The sequence below is a fragment of the Ruditapes philippinarum genome, unplaced genomic scaffold, assembly GCF_026571515.1.
Source record: "Ruditapes philippinarum isolate M1 unplaced genomic scaffold, ASM2657151v2 ctg7888_1_1_1_1, whole genome shotgun sequence".
Classification (NCBI taxonomy): domain Eukaryota; kingdom Metazoa; phylum Mollusca; class Bivalvia; order Venerida; family Veneridae; genus Ruditapes; species Ruditapes philippinarum.
The window spans coordinates 24,760-43,203 of NW_026852811.1; the positions used below are offsets into that span (position 1 = coordinate 24,760).

The 18,444-nt window shown below is 32.1% G+C and overlaps 1 protein-coding gene across 4 annotated transcripts in view; it reads left to right on the forward strand.

The window, feature by feature from the left end:
* The window catches only part of LOC132725078 (neurogenic locus notch homolog protein 2-like), a 41,079-nt gene that overhangs the window by 12,666 nt on the left and 9,969 nt on the right, over positions 1 to 18,444 (forward strand). For 2 of the 4 annotated variants that reach the window (XM_060710077.1, XM_060710096.1), the window contains 19 exons: positions 335 to 466; positions 627 to 770; positions 965 to 1,087; positions 1,448 to 1,579; positions 1,811 to 1,954; positions 2,476 to 2,604; positions 3,608 to 3,730; positions 3,978 to 4,100; positions 5,318 to 5,461; positions 5,674 to 5,799; positions 6,250 to 6,423; positions 6,838 to 6,966; positions 11,715 to 11,846; positions 13,813 to 13,932; positions 14,517 to 14,810; positions 15,328 to 15,494; positions 16,158 to 16,335; positions 16,776 to 16,868; positions 17,980 to 18,102. In XM_060710077.1, coding sequence (XP_060566060.1) covers positions 335 to 466; positions 627 to 770; positions 965 to 1,087; positions 1,448 to 1,579; positions 1,811 to 1,954; positions 2,476 to 2,604; positions 3,608 to 3,730; positions 3,978 to 4,100; positions 5,318 to 5,461; positions 5,674 to 5,799; positions 6,250 to 6,423; positions 6,838 to 6,966; positions 11,715 to 11,846; positions 13,813 to 13,932; positions 14,517 to 14,810; positions 15,328 to 15,494; positions 16,158 to 16,335; positions 16,776 to 16,868; positions 17,980 to 18,102 — 2,730 coding nt within the window. The remainder of the gene's footprint in view (positions 1 to 334; positions 467 to 626; positions 771 to 964; positions 1,088 to 1,447; positions 1,580 to 1,810; positions 1,955 to 2,475; positions 2,605 to 3,607; positions 3,731 to 3,977; positions 4,101 to 5,317; positions 5,462 to 5,673; positions 5,800 to 6,249; positions 6,424 to 6,837; positions 6,967 to 11,714; positions 11,847 to 13,812; positions 13,933 to 14,516; positions 14,811 to 15,327; positions 15,495 to 16,157; positions 16,336 to 16,775; positions 16,869 to 17,979; positions 18,103 to 18,444) is intronic. The other 2 variants (XM_060710086.1, XM_060710102.1) reach the window with 2 other exon arrangements.

Sequence of the window (18,444 nt, forward strand, 5' to 3'; positions counted from 1 at the left end):
CGAATTTCAAATATAAAGATAAAGTCTGAATGAAATTTGTCAACTTTTTGTCCTATTAGACATATTGTCACATTAGAAATGACGGTAAATTGCTAACGAAGTACACACCATTTGATCATGTACTTGTTTATACAATTACTTGAATGAAATATTAGAAACAGGTGTAATATACCTTTTGTCAAGAAAGTTCGTCGTGGGCTGCTATATCGAAATAAATTGATGAATTCACGCCTTTCAAACGTTCTATTCCTAATAAAAACTATTTTGAAGTTTAATTTGGCTTTGTCAACTTGAATTGTATAAAAGACTACAACATTATTTCTATTATTTACAGACGGTCATTTGAACGGTTATTGTGAAGGTGGTATTATTGAATGTGTCGATGATAATGCAACATGTCAGGCAAACAAAGGCGTGTGCGAATGTATTCAACACTTTACTGAAGTAGACGGCGTGTGCAAGAAAGGTATGTTAAATATCAAATTGTTAATATATGTGATAATTTGTAAGCGAAACTCGCACATTTTATTTCTCTGAAATTGTTTCTAAATGAAAATGGTTTTAACCCAAAATAGTTGAAACAAAGGCCATCGCGTATTTATGTTATTATCATTATTTAATTACAGATGGTGACCTTGGTGGTAAATGTGTTGTTAACAGCAACTGCACAGATGAGCATGCAGAATGTGTTACTCTACAGTCAAACCCATTATTGTCCGTGTGTTCTTGTATACATAACTATACTAATATTGATGGAGTCTGTATCAAAGGTAATCATTAATTTAGAGGCATGATATTTATAGCCTAACTTAGAGCTTAAAAATACAGATAATATATTAAATTAGTCCAATGAAAAGTAGCTGTAATGCTTTGATGTTATTCCGAAATGCATGAATATTTCATAAGTTGCTTCATATTGTAATATATCTACACGGAAATCACTTTTAATGTTTATGTTTGACAGATGGAGATTTACATGGGTTATGTAATGTTGATAGTGACTGTGTAGATGACAATGTGGAGTGTAAGAACAAGACTTGTAAATGTATAGATGGCTACAGAGACATTGATGGCATTTGTCAACAAGGTATATCTCAATTTTCTGATTTCTCATATGAAACATGAAATTAAAAACATTTGTGTTATCAAAAATAACTTAAACTGAAATCAAAAATAACTATATCTGAATCCATTTAGCGATAAGAACTATTAATTCTGCATTAAAAGACAAAGGTCTTTAAGTTTAAATACAAAGAAACATATTGATAACATTAAAGCATTGAATGCAATTTTAGTTCTTTGTTATAAGTTTCACCTTTCTGCTGTACTTGCCAAGTTCAGTCTTGCATAATAACTACTGACCTCCAAGAAGACCTTGTACAAAATAAAATTACAGTTTCATAAGACTAAAAGTTTTTTTGTTTAATTATAATCTTTATCTTTGTAGACGGTCATTTAAACGGTTATTGTGAAGTTGGTATTATTGAATGTGTTGATGATAATACAACATGTCAGGTAAACAAAGGCGTGTGCGAATGTATTGAAGAGTTTTCTGAAGTAGACGGCGTGTGCAAGAAAGGTATGTTAAATATCAAGTTGTTAATCTATGTATTAATTAGTTAGCAAAATCGTACAATTTGTCTTTAAAATTGAGGTAAACACCGTGTTTCTACGGTCTAAAAGTCCAAAAATGGAGGAAAAAGGATAACCGAACGTCTAAAGGCAAACAATTAAAAAAAATTGTAGGCCTGATTTGATACAAACTGTTTATGTTATTATCAGAATTTGATGCAATAAAATCTCCTTACAGATAGAGATCTTGGTGGTGTTTGTGAAGGAGACAGCAATTGTAAAGATAAAAATGCAGACTGTCTTCCATTGCAGTCAGACCCAGCACTTTCTGTTTGTACTTGTAAAGTTAATTATACTAATGTAGATGGAACATGCATTAAAGGTAAACATTAGCCATAAATGCTCATCTTGTACAAACATTTGTTTTCACTTTTATAAACGCTTCTTCATATATTTCTTAAAAAGCATTTCAGAATACTTTCAAAATTTGACCCTCTGCAGTTGTTGACACAATATATTTTGTTTATTTTTGGCACAATTCTTTTTTACTGTTTTGAAATTAAATTCATGACATCTGGAGTAAAGTCAGATCAAGTTAAATGACAAATTACAAATATAGGACGTTAACATAATGAATTTGGTTGAAATGTAAGATAAATTAGGACATTGTTTTCAAAAATGTTTTCTGTAACAAACTCAAACACGAAGGTTTTTATCGTGTTAAAGTAGGGCAATTGCACCTATATTTAATCATTGGCATAACATGTATTGCGTGATTTTGGATCAAATGTTGCTGTGAACAGTTTACTACAATTTTGTATCAACACATGTATTTCACCACATATCATTCCACTTTTCGATTGTATCATGCACTTCTTTACCTTTCAATTCACTGTTAATTAGATGGAACACTATTTGGTGTGTGCAGTGTGACAGTTGTATGTACAGACAACAACACTGAGTGTAACACATCTACAAGTAGGTGTGAATGTACTTCGGGTTATACTCCAGATGACGGTGTTTGCTATGCAGGTAAGTTTGATATGAATACCAGTTAATAACAATGACATCAATAACAACAACACTGACAAAAAACAACAACACACAATTAGAAAGAATGGTGCATGTGTTTTTCTCCATTAATTAGGTATTGGTTTGTATTTTTGCAAAATAAAATCCATCTATGCGTTTTTTGAAATGATATTTTAGAGCCTGAAAGTGTATATTCGACAGAATTTTTGTCTATTTGCTTCTGTCAAGCAAGAATAGATAGATGACTCTTTGATGACACTGTTGTCTCTTTTTGGCATACATAACTGAATAACTCTAAGGGATATGTTGCCTGGTGTAAATTGTTTGTGAAAATAAATCTATGCTTTTTCCATTGTTTTTTTTTGTTTCCACAATTGCATAAAATTAATCGTGCTATGCTTAAGAATGAAAATATTCTTTATCTTTAAATGTCCTTTGAAATGTTTAGATCTCGTCATACAGTTGTTTCTCTTTATATGTTTTTCTACAGATGCAATTCATAGTATTTTATTATAATTTATTCTGCTTTACAATAATGAAGGTTATGTAAGAATATTCTGCAGATCTAAAGTGATGTGTGGCATGTGTGTGTGTGTGCATCTGGGTTCCGTCTCATCAACGGTCGTGCGGCCGTGATAATCATGCGATGGTTGATAAGAAGGACCCCAGCCCAATACTTCATCTCAGTGTTAAATTTTTCTGGTGCTTCCGGATCATTGATTGACATACTTAAATTTTGATTTTATGATTTCATATTTACTTCAGCCAAGCAGTGACAATGTGTTAGGTGGTACAAAAAGTTCAACATTCCATTGTACCTATTGGAGAAATTATGAATCTCCAATTTTATTTCGGTTTTCTCTGCTTTCGATTAATATCTTTTTACACAATTTTCATATTTTGTGTACAAATAAATAATGGGAACAAAATCGTTTATATTTAGATTATATTATATGTAATGCATAAACTAAACACACTTTACAGAGTTTATTTTATTTTAAAGATGGAGACCTTCACGGGCATTGCAAGAACGATTCAGATTGTGTTGATGCAAATACCACGTGTGTAAATCAGAGGTGTAAATGCATCACTAATTACAGGGACATTGATGACACATGCCGTGAAGGTATTGCACAAAGATATCATAAAATGTATCCTTAAACTATGACTTTTCAGATGCTTCGATAATATTTAGAAAACTTTTATGTTTATAAACCTTTTTATAATTAAACCATGACTATTGTCTGGAATGTTATTTTTTTTTCAAGAATATCATTTTTCATATCGATGTCGTTTTTGTACTAAATGCATTTTAAAAGCTTTAAATGAATATGAAATCAATTGTGATATGGGCAAGTCATCTTTATTCGTAGACCGGCACCTTGATGGTTTTTGTGATTCAAACAATGACTGCGTGGATGCAAATACTGAATGTGTAGATGATGTTTGTGGATGTATCAGCGGTTATACTGCAATACGAGATGCTTGTTTTAAAGGTTAGAAACAAAACTATGTGCACTAAAACAATATAAAGATAGGGAACAAAGAATAATAACACTATGATTGACTGCCTTTGCAGTCTTTATAGTGATCCAGAGATGTATATGTTTTCGTTGTAATTTATGAAATTAAGTTCTTTATTTATCTTCTTTTTTTAGGGCGAGTTAGATTGTCAATTTATTAACCTTTTCCCTTATATAAGCGTGTTTCGACGGCTTTTTGCCACCCCCCCTCTTTTTTAGGCCTCAAACAGTGAAAAAATGCCCTATTTAGGCCCCAAACACTGTTTTTCGTTTAAGAAATGTTGTTAAAAAAAAGTGACCACTTTTTCGACGCCTTCCCCTATCCAAATGAAAATTTTGGACATGTGACAGGCTAAAAATGGCCTCAGGTCGATCTTAGGGTAACTAGTAACCGACGTTGAAAAGCCTTTTACTCTATCTCAATTCATTGAGAAGTTGCAGCACTTTGAAATCAGTTTTGATGGAAAAAAACAATGCAAAATAGTGATTTTTGGCAATTTTGAGACGTCCCCCGTTGCCATGGTAACAGGAAATTTACAATTGAGCATGCTGTTACAGAGGCTATGGTCTAGTCAATATTTGTGCCAAGTTTCATCAGCATTGAAGCATTTTTCATAGTTTCATAGCAGTTTGAACTTGTTACAGGAGGCTTTTCAATGAAAATGGCCATTTTTCGCAATATGCTCATGGGGTAAAAGGTTAAAAGCATGATCACTCCAAATTGTATCTCTAATATACTTGAATAATTTCTAACATGAAATAAGTGAAATAAGATATTCTGAATCCAAAGTTCGTTAGTCTACGTTCTAAGTAAAGCATTCGTATTTATCATTTAGTGCCCAGCTTTATTTGACATCCAATGAAAACGCGGTATTTAAAAAAAAAATGTGTGTGTTAAATTTCATAGAAGAACAAAATCGATACAATATCAAATTCAGTTTATAATAGCCCTCTATTTTTCATAGATCGTCATAGAACCGCGTTCGTTGTAAGGGGAATATCAATGAAGCCAAATAAAGCTTAATACTAAGTATGTGAGTATTCATCCGTAGCTGTATTACAGAAATTAGAAACATAATTATACGGATTATTCGCTCTATCTTTCTAAGTTTCTAAGTTTCATCACGCAATTGTGCTGCATGAATGATTCCCCAAATTTTTACTAACTGTCATTATTATCATTTTAACAGATGGAGACCTAGACGGAAAATGTACAGAAGATAGTGACTGTCAGGATAACAATGCTTTCTGTGAGATTTCTTCCTCAAACGTGGCAATTTCAGTTTGCAAATGCAAGACCAACTTCACAAATATTGACGGCAAATGTAAACTAGGTACTGACATAATTTGTTTTCATCTTTCAATGGCAGAAAAAGCAGAAGAAATCAAAACAAATTGTAATATGCAGGTGAAAATCGAAACATTTAATGCGTAGATTATATTTTTTGTCTTTTGTTTTGGTGAATTCATACATGTATATATAAATATATATTATAAGATATATAAAGTTGACTATATTTTTGTCCTATGTTTTATTTGTATATAGATCGTCGACTTGGTGGATGGTGCTCAGCCAGCTTTTCTTGTTTGGATGCAAATTCTAATTGCTCCAGAGATGGCATTTGTACATGCATTGCTAAATATTCAGAAGTAAACAACATTTGCACAAAAGGTAAACGTCGTTTTGTTTTGAGACTGATAAGTGTATAAATTTTATAACATGAAATATTCTATATTAGAATCTAGTACTAGTATTAATGGCCATACTGTGAATCTTGAAAAATTATGTTACAGTTGTTTAGACTTTAGTCTAAAATTATTTAACAGCTACTTGGTAACCAAATGATCAACATTGCTTAAAGGCTTTTCTTCTTTAGAAAATTTAAACAAAGTTACTATAATATATTTACTTCCATACAAAATACTAAATCGCTATAACTAAACTAAACACAACAGTAGAAAAAGTTTCAGTTAATTTTGCAAATTAGTAACTTTTTGGAAACTATAAAAGTACACCAAAATAACAAGTTTTTGAGAAATATGAATAAAAATATTTCTAGGGTATAATGGGGTTTTAATTAAAGACTGAGACTTAAATAAGTATCACTGTACGATTTTATAGATGAAATGGAAGGTGGGGTGTGTGCCGGTGGTAACAGAATGGGACAATGTTCTGAGGACAATACCGTTTGTGTGGCGGACACGCAGTCACAATGTGCGGGCTCGAATTGTAAGCCTGGTCTATGTAAATGTAAACAAGATTACTCTATAGGATTTGATGGTTCCTGTACAAAAGGTAATGGTAATAGTTTTTGTCGAATGCAGTTATTATTAGTAACAGTTCATAAAAATAAACACAATTGATACTTTCGTTATAATTACAATTACATTTTTTGTACTATTCTGACAGTTTGTAATGTTTTGCTAATTATATCGGATGATTTATGAAGATAAATTTCACACAAAGAAAAAACAACATTGATGCATTCACAATTGCACGTAGGAATGTAATAATGTAATACGGTTCTAACAAATGTGATGTAATTTGAAGACTGAGCTTAATAATAGTGATAACTGTACAAAACGGCATTGAAGTATACTTGTACGTTTGATGATAAGGTGAAATGTTAAGGTGCTAGTTTTGCGCATACTGAAGTTTTAATTTACAGGTACTTTGAGATGAGAAAATTATCTTCTTTTGTCTTTCTAGATGGGGACATTGGCAGTGAATGTAACATGAATAATGATTGTATAGATGCTAATGCAGAATGTACGGGGACACCGTCTTTCTGCACGTGTTCCACGGGTTATAGAAATGTTGAAAAAGATTGTATAAAAGGTAATTAGTTAATATCAGATAACATTTATACCTTTCTGCTGTTATATCTAAAATAATTCATAAAATCGGAATGGACGAGGTGATTGTTACCCTGAAACTGAAAGTGTTACCCAGAATTATTGAGGTCTTTCTATGGTCACAATAAACACATATGTTGAAAGAGAAAAACTTGTTTCCTTTTCATGTAAAATAAATCGAAGCTTGAAATCAAATCCTGAAAGTATCATTTAACAATGCAAACTTTAGGCTTTCAAAAGACAGACAACTTTTTGTATTGTTGTGTTATAATGTGAAGCTCATAATATGCATGTATATTGTATGACAGAATCTAGATCGCTGTCATGATGGTCAAATACAAAGGTTTTCCTCAGGTATTAGCAGACGCCTGGATTGAACCAATCTATCATTCACTTGTGAAAGATAAGCTAGCTTAAATCATTGTATTATAGGACTGGGCTGGAATTGAGATTATTTATGTTTCTCGTACTTTATAGCAAGCGAGAAATTTCAACACATTTCTAACTGATTCATATTTTCTTGAGCGGATCTACCTGAAATTGTAAACTTAAAATGAAAACACTACTTAATTAATACATCCTGCAAATTCAATTTTCATACATCTCAGGAATTTTTCAACAAAAATCCAGATGGTATTTATTTGACCTATACTAATTATATGATAATATCTATTTAGAGGAATATAACGTAGATCATGGTAAAAGTGTTTAATATTTGTAACGCGTTACTATCCTTTGACGTTATCAGAAGTGTCATTTCTCTGTAACTATTCTTTATCATCACATTTGACATATGTATATATGTCTGATGCAGCACATTTATCCATTGTTCATATTTATTTCTGTCATGCTTTCTTTTTATATTAGACCATTTAGTGTTGTAAAACTAGATTCTATACCTTTTTGATATAACACGCAGGTCAATCAACTGGATTCCTGGTAAAACCAAATCAGTTTTTTGTTACAAGTCCGATTTTCACTGCACTCACGAGAGTTCATATCTATTTTAACCTCATGCCTGTCAATTTAGCCCATGCTATCAGTTGACTCTGTGAGACTGTAGTACTTATATATAATTCTCTGTTCAGCATCCTCTAAAGTATGTTATTCTGTCATACTGCCAGTCAGATAACTACAAATACGCAACACCCTGCCAATATAGACTCTGACTAGTTAATTAACCTTTATTTATCTTTATTAAAGCTGCATGCCTCCAAATGAGTCGAAATATTTCAAGAAAAGGAAACTTGAGAAAAGTGTACTAAGATTTTTTAAAAAAAATTCAATATTCAAGTCATAATTAATATGTTATGTGCTATTAATGACTGACTTTGCAGTACTTATTACTATATTTTTACTGCGTGACTAACTGCAGTAAGGGCTATTTTTGACATCTGTTAGGTAATGAACGTGGTTGAAAGTGATGTTTGCAATGTTTTACCGGTATTTTTTTTTGTTCAAAATATTTTACATTTTAATACATTTCAAAATGTTGATGACAATTAGCATAACTCTGGAGGCATGCTGCTTTAACCTTTATTAAGCTATAATGATCTTTCAAAGATACAGCCTAACGGTTCTGTCAATGATACCATTTAAAGTATTTTATTTGTTTGTGATGGCAACTATTTATGCAGTTAATCATTATCTGTGATTGCTTTCGACGGGCTTGAACTCCCAGCCAATTAAATGGACGTTCTACTCCATTTTTCTAATTATCGAATAAATTGTTGAATGGACCCAAATTTGGTCCAAAAGAATTGAACATCCTACGTAGAACAACCCGAGCACTTAAGGTATTAGCATCATAATGCATCACCTCCGCTATTAAGAGTATTCAAAAGGTTACAAAGACATGCGCTAAAATTAAATTGAAAATGAATTTTTGTTACATTCTTAGCCTGTTTATGAATAAAAAGCGTTTGACCGCTTTGCATTTTAGCTCATTTTGTACCATAAAATGTTTATTCTGGAAAAAAAAAAGGAGAGAGCAAATGATCAGAAATTTCGCGAACTAGTTAGTTATTGGTATAGGCCCAAATGAAATAGTCTTGCAACTCGAAACGAAACTTCTTACTCAGTGGAGTCTTTTAAAAATTATCCATGTATATTTTTCTTTAAATAATAAAAATTATTTTCATGCCTACAACATAATATTTATATGAAAAAAAATATATCTAAAAATACACAAAAACGTATATGAACATTTGAGCTGTGTCATGACAAAACCAACATAATGGGTTTGCGACCAGCATGGATCCAAACCAGTCTGCGCATCCGCGCAATCTGATCAGGATCCATGCTGTTCACTGTCAGTTTCTCCACTTGTCATAGAGTTGGTAAGCGAACAGCATGGATCCTGATCAGGCTGCGCAGATCTGGTCTGGATCCTTGCTGGTTGCAAACCACTATGTTGGTTTTGTCGTGATGCGGCTCATTTATTATTTATTTATTCCAATGCAATTACTATTTCATATGATTTATCAATGTAGAAAATTAAATTTGAATTCTCAAATATTATATTTATTTACATATTATGTATAGAACAAAGATATTAGTTAAAATATTATTTGGATGTTAGTCAAAATTTTGCATGTGTTATCAATAATTGAAAAAATATCGTGTAGTCAAAAATATTGCTAGAGTCTTAAGATTGACAAGACATTGAGTGTGTGGGGGATCCGTTGTCTATGGACAATTTCTAGTTTTTTTTATGTCTGACTCGGCTTACACATGTTATTACATGTCTATTATACGTTAATATAACGCGATTCTTTTGGTATTACCTGAAGTCATGATTAATCTGACAAAAGTTCAGATTAACTCATTCTTCCATTTTAGATCTGATGAACGACCGTATATGTTTCGATATTCCCCGAGAAATAATTATTAGCCATACAATCAAACCGGGTTTGACATAGCATTCGAAATTGTTGAGTATGTTAGATAAAAAATGTTTGAAGTAATATTAAACAAATTACTTGAAATAAAGTCAATATAAATGGGCAAGATTGTTCTGCAGTTTACCTGTCGGCTATAAGGACAACGCCTTTTTTTCTCGAAATCGTGAAAATTTACCTTACCCCAGGAGTTTAAATTAGAAACCACATCGCTATCAAAATTAGTGTTCGCCGGCTCAGTGAAAAATATGTGGCATTTTATAATGTTTCGTGATTCCATATTTCACTCAAACGAAAAAATATCCTCTTATTATTTTTAATTAGTTTTAATAATCTTAAGTTATTATGCCCCCACAATGTGGGAGCATATAGCGTTGCACTTGTCCGTCCGTCCGTCAATCCGTCAGTCAGTCAGTCCGTCCGTACGTCCCGAAATCTTGTGAACGCAACTCCTCTTAAACCGGATAGCAGATTTTGCTTAAACTTACAGGGATGATCAACCTTAATGTGTAGATGGTAGTAAAGGAAGGAATTTTCCCTGCGACCAAATTTAACAGAATTATGGCCCTTTGTTGATTTTTTCACTAGATACTATGTAGAAATTTTGTGAACGCAACTCCTCTTAAACCGGATGGCAGATTTTTGCTTAAACTTACAGGAATGAACAACCTTAATGTGTAGATGGTAGTAAAGGAAGGAATTTTTGCTGCGACCAAATTTAACAGATTTATGGCCCTTTGTTGATTTTTTGACTATATACTATGTGGAAATTTTGTGAACGCAACTCCTCTTAAACCGGACGGCAGATTTTGCTTAAACTTACAGGGATGAACAACCTTAAAGTGTAGATGGTAGTAAAGGAAGGAATTTTTGCTGCGACCAAATTTAACAGAATTATAGCCCTTTGTTGATTTTTTCACTATATACTATGTAGAAATTTTGTGAATGCAACTCCTCTTAAACCGGATGGCAGATTTTGCTTAAACTTCCAGGGATGAACAACCTTAATGTGTAGATGGCAGTAAAGGAAGGTATTTTTGCTGCAACCAAATTTAACAGAATTATGGCCCTTTGTTGATTTTTAGATTTCAACTTGTGGCACATGTAGTCCAAAAAATATTTGACCTAGAGTCTTAAGATTGACAGAACAGTGGTGTGTGGGGGCATCCGTGTCCTATGGACACATTTCTAGTTTTTTTTTATGTCTGACTCGGTTACACATTATATTACATGTTATTATACGTTAATATAACCGCGATCCTTTTTCGGTATTACCTGAAGTCATGAGTTAATCTGACAAAAGTTCAGATATACTTACTTCTTCCATGTAGATCTGATGACGACCGTATATGTTTCGCGATTTCCCGAGAAAATAATTATTAGCCATACAATCAAACCGGGTTTGACATAGGCATTAGAAATTGTTGAGTATGGTTAGATAAAAATGTTTGAAGTAATATTTAACAAATTTACTTGAAATAATAGTCAATTATAAATGGGCAAGATTGTTCTGCCAGTTTACCTGTCGGCTATAAGGACAACGCCTTGTTTTTCTCGAAATCGTGAAAATTACCTACTCAGTATTTGTATTCCCAGGGTTTAAATTAGAAACCACATCGCTTTCAAAATTATGAAAGCTCGCGTGAAAGGTCACCAGAAATGATATCGTATTTGGTCACGGTCAGATCTAACAGCGGAGGTTATTTAGAGCTGATTTAAATCAGATTGAGTCATGATTATCAATTGCTTTTGCCATTTAACTGCATTTCAGTTTGATATTTTTTTTATGTAATATAATGTTTAACATATATCTTTCTCCATTTCCTTACAGATGGGGATCCAGGTGGTAACTGCAAGGCCGGTAACATATGTACAGATCTACACTCTATATGTGTGAACGGAACATGTATATGCAATGACGCCAGGAATTACGTCATCAAAAACGGCATTTGTGAAAGAGACGGTAACTAAGTGCTTGTTTTATAACGGTGATAAACTTTCGAAGTTCTTTTTTATTTAGTATCCGACTTGGGGTCTGTTTAGAATATCTAGACTAAGTAGATTTTAATGAAAATGACCAATTTCAATAACACCAGATATATTAATGTTGTGAATTGATTGTAAGGATGATTTTCGGATTGTTAATTCAGTTGTCGCCCGTTTTTCTATTTCATTGATGATTCTATCTTATTTGCCTAGTATATCAATAAAATGTTTAAACAAATCTGTTCGATTTCAGTTTCATGGGATTCCTAAATAAAATTCTTAACATATCTTTCTGACAAAAGTACTAGCCTTATAAAGTTATTATTACTTGTATGTTTGTATTAAAGATATGCTATGCTCATCCTTGAATAAAATACTGTTATCACAGACATTTATTGAAATCTATGAAATTCTTGCTAATATGTCTAATTTGAATAAAAAAATAAATAAACTATGTATCGGAAGCTGCGTTCTCTATTACGAGGCAGGTAATGTTGGCCAATTCTAAAAAAAAAAAAAAAAAAAAAAAAAACAATGCCAGTTTTTTTAATGACGCTATATACATTGTATATATATATTGTAAGACTTCAAACATAACATATCTACTTTGTGTGGAGTCAAAACGTATTTTTTTATATTTACCAAGATACTGTATAGCAATTATCAATATTTTCTAATATCAAATTTCAGCATAGTATACCTTTAAGGACTTAAATATTTTACGCGTGGACATTGCATCAATGTTTTTAAAGATTGGGTACTTTCTTGAGCATTGTGTTGCTTACCATGTAACTTCGTACGTGCAGATGTCATACCCATAACATAGACAAATTTTCCCATCATTTACGTGGATAATGTCTTTAAACTTTTAAAACTTAAAAAAGTGTCCTTGTTTATCATTGAAACATATTATAATTATTTTCACATTAGATTTTATTGTCTCATCCTACGGGTAACCACTGACATAATAAACAATAAAACTAATTTTATTTATTGGAAGGTCGTCATGACTGATTTTTGTGTTCACTTATCAAATCTTAATATCATAGGAGACTTTTAAGTGGTGAACAAAACAAAAATCCGTCTCATTCGACATTATTGCTGGAATTCATTTTACTTTAATTTCTTTGTCATTATATCATAGAAATGCAACATGAGACACAATCAGCTTTGATACAGGATTGCCATTCTAGCAGCATTCTCAAATATAATATTGTAATATGAACATGGAGGCGTGATTTTCGAGCGTGTGAAACACATTAGTAAAATGACAGAAAACATCTTAATTTAACTCGGATGAAAAAGAAATCAAATGCGTATGCTGTAAAAGTTTCCTTAAGGAAAATATTCTGATCTATGTCTTCTGTTTAGTGCGCTACCACTTTTATTCTATACAATATTTCTCTTCACTTTAAGTACATACATGTACAACAATACATAATCTTTATTTTCTTGTCATGTTATTTTCGATGTTGCCGTTATATTCTTGAAATAGAATCAGGGTAAAAACGAATCAATTATACAACTAACTAACTAAATAAATATTAAATAAATAAATAAACAAAAGACTATTCTAACTACCTTCTGGTATTTTAGTAAAAAGACAGTTTGACCGTTTTTTTACAAAAAGTTGGGATCAATATAAACACATTAAAAGTTTTACAAAATTTAAAAAATAACTTCACATTCTACCCTCCTTAAATAGGTGATCATATGCCTGTTTGAATAACCTTAACCTCAACCAAGCGTCAGGATTATATCTGTGTCGGAGTTATTATAATTATATATGAGTTATCTCTCATACCATTTCTTATTTCATTTCTCCAACAGCAAAATAGACCAAACGTTCTTTTTTTGCATATAAAGAATGAACGGTATTCGACCATGTATAATCATCATTAAAATGTTCCAAAGTATGTTTTACTTTTTTCTTTATAAAACAGACAGTTACGTTAGTGGAAAATGTGACAGAAACAGTTGTAATGACGTCAATGCCGAGTGCCTTGGCGGTAAATGTGTCTGTAAGACCGGATATTCTCAAAGCAATGGTGTTTGTACTATTGGTAAGTGACAACATAATTTACATGTACCGTGATTCTTCCCTCTATAGCAATTAAAGCAAAACACGTCTGTTATTGACTGTTGGGTTTATATATGCGCCTTCATGACCTAATTATAAGCCCGCATTTCTTTCATTGACAGAAGTCGTGTAATTATTGACACCAATGTCCAAACTGGCTAGAAAATCTACATGTACATACTTCGTACTGACGGAGAAGGGAGTAACCATGATGTGTCTTTATTTATATGAAATCAAGATAATACATTAAATTGATACACATGCAATTTATTTATGTTCTACTGGCATTCTTGTTTTATTTTCCCCCAATACTTTAAGTATGTTAAATTGCGATTGGTTAGGTATGCAAGTCACAATGCAATATCAGATGGTTTGACAGTTTTAACATTTCTCTTTTAGGTTGTATTAAGAGACTCCTTGTCTTATGTGAACTTTTATTTAAAGGTTCCTTAGAAAGTCACATATGGCAGTCTCGGCTGTATAACAAATACTGCATAAACGTCATCATCTTGGAATGTTGTTTAGATTTTACAGAATGTATCAGCTCTATTCATTATATTGTTACAGGAGATACGTCATCGGTGACGTCATGTAATGGTAGTTCACCTTACAACCAGCTGGTTCCCGACTGTGACAGCGGCAGCTCACCTATTGTACTTGCAGAATATCAGCGCGTTAAACCCGCTATTGAAAACTGTCCGGGAGAAGTTGATATGTATTCCAATACTATTTTTACGACATGCTGTTCTTACGCTGATGGCGATTGTCGTCTGCATGGATCAGGAGCAGACGCTTGCACCTCCGCTGACTTGGTTGGGTCGTATACAACTTATAACGTCATTGATTATATATGTGCAGAAGGTGAACAATGGTTTTGGTATTATTGTTGTAACCATTCTTTATTCTTGCAATGAGCGCGGTATTTTTAGGAGTAAAATGAAATACAAAAATGATATCAACATTTATTTATATTCTATATATGACGTTTATTGCCAGTATTTCAAATATTGTAACATTTAGAACGTAACAGACAAATTAACAAGGAACTCACTTATTACGGTTCCTATTATTTCTTTCCCGAAAATATGAGTAGATGTTCTTTAAATGTCAGGCACAGCTTTAGGGTAAGATGGCTTTTATGTGTGCTTGAATATATTACATTTTGTACTATATAAACGTTTCTGCTGCAAACATTTTAGGTGGATTGATTGGTATGTTCAACCTTTTTGCGTCACAAAAATCAATCCTGAAACTGTCATATTTTACAATAAGCAGTTTTGTAGTTCTCATTTTATATATTTTCATGTCTATGTTACAAATTAAAAATATATTTTTAAATAACTTTTCATATGATACTTTGGCCATTCTCTGTTATTAGACGATTCCGTGATTGATGCATCAACTAACGATACCGTTTCAAACAGTCCGGTTTACGTGACAATATCAAAGGACGATGCTGGTAACACTGGGGTTGATAAATGTTCAGTAACGGCGTCATGTGACACAGATATGCTCGTTTACCTGGTGTTTTCAAACTTGATAAAGGTAGCTGTCATGAGATTTGACCGGTTCATAACGCATCAAAGATTCATATAACTTTATATATATTTTTTTTGAAAATAAAGATGGGATTGGAAATAGAATAAAAATATACAAACAAATTATTGAGTATATCCTCTGTCAAATCAAATATATATATTTGTTGTTTTATTGTTCTGAAAAATACATAGATACATTTTTGTGATAGAAACTTTGTTACTTTACGAGGGTGATGCAATCTGTTTACAGTGATTTTTTGCTCAATTTATTATTTATTATATACTTCATTACTTGTAGAATCAATATAATTCTCTTATTAATAACAATATAATTGAATTTATATCTAGTAGTTATATGTTTTCTAAGTTTATACAGATTTATTATTGTTCGATTGTGAAGAAGCTATAAACTGATAGAGATACTCTCAAATTCGTTCATGGAACAAGCTAGTACTATACAATGAGTGTAAAGTTGCTCGCTCGAGTAAATAACGACTTGCGCTTGATGGAGCTTGAACCCACGCGGCAAGAGACCATAAGATTACACGTCCGACGTGATAACCACTCGGCCATTCCGCCACACATGGTTTTCTAAGTTAATACTTGCTACCAGTATCATTTGATAAGCATAAGAGAATGTTTTATCTTATATTATTTATATTGTTGATAGGTAAACAGTCAGTGCAGTCAGACACTTCAAATAATGGAAGGAACGAATTTCCGGAACTTTGACTGTGACAACAATGTAGCCAATGCAACAACTGTAGCTTACACTGCATCATCAGGGTTCTTCTTCATCACCATTAACACATTTATGCAAGGGAGTCGGTTTGTTTTTAAAATCGAAGGTATATATTATTGCAATCGGTCATTTCTGTAAAAAGTAGTTATTAGTGAATTCCGAAAATGTAAATTAATTCATATTTAGACTCTGAAGAGGATGAACTAGTACTGTTTGATGTTTTGATATTTCTATTTGCTCATTCGAAACGTTTGTTTATTTGTCTGTATTTAACCTGGTTTAGATTTGAATAGTTAATTTAAATTTAAAACAGCTGTATTCCAAAAATGTCATTTAAAAAGATAAGGTATTCATTTTATCACCATATAGTAATTTTAAGTACTGTATCATAGCTCAAAGTTCATAGTCGTTGTGACTTATTTGTATCTATTTATCTAATATAGGGTATGTATGTATGTTCTTTTTACATTTGTTTTAAAGTTCTTCATATGTTTTGATTGAGCTAATGTAAGAAAATATTGATATGGACAATGCATATTTTTTTAGCTAAAGAGGCGACAGCAAGTGTAGATGTTGAGTGTGGAGATAAAGCAAAGTCTGAAAGTCCAACGTCATTTAAGACATGTGGCCCAGCACCTGGTAAGATATCAACTTTTTGCACAATATGTTTAGTGATATTATCTTTCCTTTAAAACAATCATAAATATAAATGCAATTTGCAAACGTGAATAGGAGCTATAATGACCTTGTCAATTGTGTATTGTGCTATTCGTGAGAGAAACTTCTTCTTCTTCTTCTTTTCTTTTTCTTCTTCGTCATAACTGCTGACATTCGTTATAGTCTGTTTAAAATACATAAGGACCACTCATGTAAACATTTGGTCAAGCGGGAAAGCAAATTACAATCACATCGATACACTGTATTGCATACTATCATTATTTCTACGTCAATCATGATTTATTATTACAGACTTTATCTTAGTCCGATTGTACGTGTAGAGAACTATAAGCGTCCACATTTGTAGACTAACCAGAATGAGTGTAATGTTTCTTGCTTAATGTAATAAAGGGCTATCACTGCACACTCTGGCTAGAAATATATAGATTGTTAGTCCGGTACGTAAACCAATCGACACCACCACATTAATTAGATTGACCTACATGTATACTCATATTTATTAATTTTAAAAGCATTGATCAAACTTATCTTAAATCAGATCTATAAAAAAGTTATCCCGCTTCATCAAGTCATATTCGCGCATATATTCAAAATTTGTATTACAATTTTTAAATTTGAGTAAAATTTCATTCAATTTTTACCTTAAAATTGCTGCTTCCATTCGATAAAGGTATCTTTTATTGCTATTATGGGATCATGCTAATTTCGAATTGCACATAATGTTCAATATATGTTCCGTAAAAAGGATCCTTACAGGTGAGTATTAAAGTAGGTGTAATGTATTAACTACGGAAACGCTTAAAGTAATCAGTCGGATATTCATTAGAAATTAAATCAATGTCACATCAATAGCTTGAACTTCCGCATCAAGTCAAAACTTATCTAAAATATTTCAAATGCTATTACAAATTATATGTAAAGAATTTATTTATAAATAACTGCAAAATACTAAAAATAGTTACATTGTCAAGCTGATAAATGCTGACATGCGCAGTTGTTTCAATTATGTCTGTTCTAAAACACTGTCTTATCTAACCAAATGTATCATCTCTAATCAACATTCTGTATGTAGGCCGTCTACACGGTTACTGTTCAGATGACATCATATGTATAGACCCGCACACGACTTGCAAAAGTGGAGTGTGTGTATGCCAAGACGGATACAGTATTTCCAATTTGAAATGTCAAAAAACCGGTACAATTTTGAGAGTGATTGCTTGCTTGTATAACAAGGGATATGGAAACACTTATCGTTGTTTGTAAAACTAAAGTTGTGTTGGTAATTTGTCTTTGTGTGAAACAAAGGGGGCTCTCTCGGTTTGTTGTCATCTACCCTCTCTATATATCACAAGGGATACAGGTCCAAATTTTCCACATATTTTAATGTAAAATAAAACATATTGCATCGCACTTTTCTTATTCATATTAGGAAAAAGATGTCTAATGTTTTAGCTCAAATATTTTGAAAAAACAATTAGAGCTATCATGATCACTGGGTCGTCGCCATTAACTTTAAACTTGACATAATGGAGATATG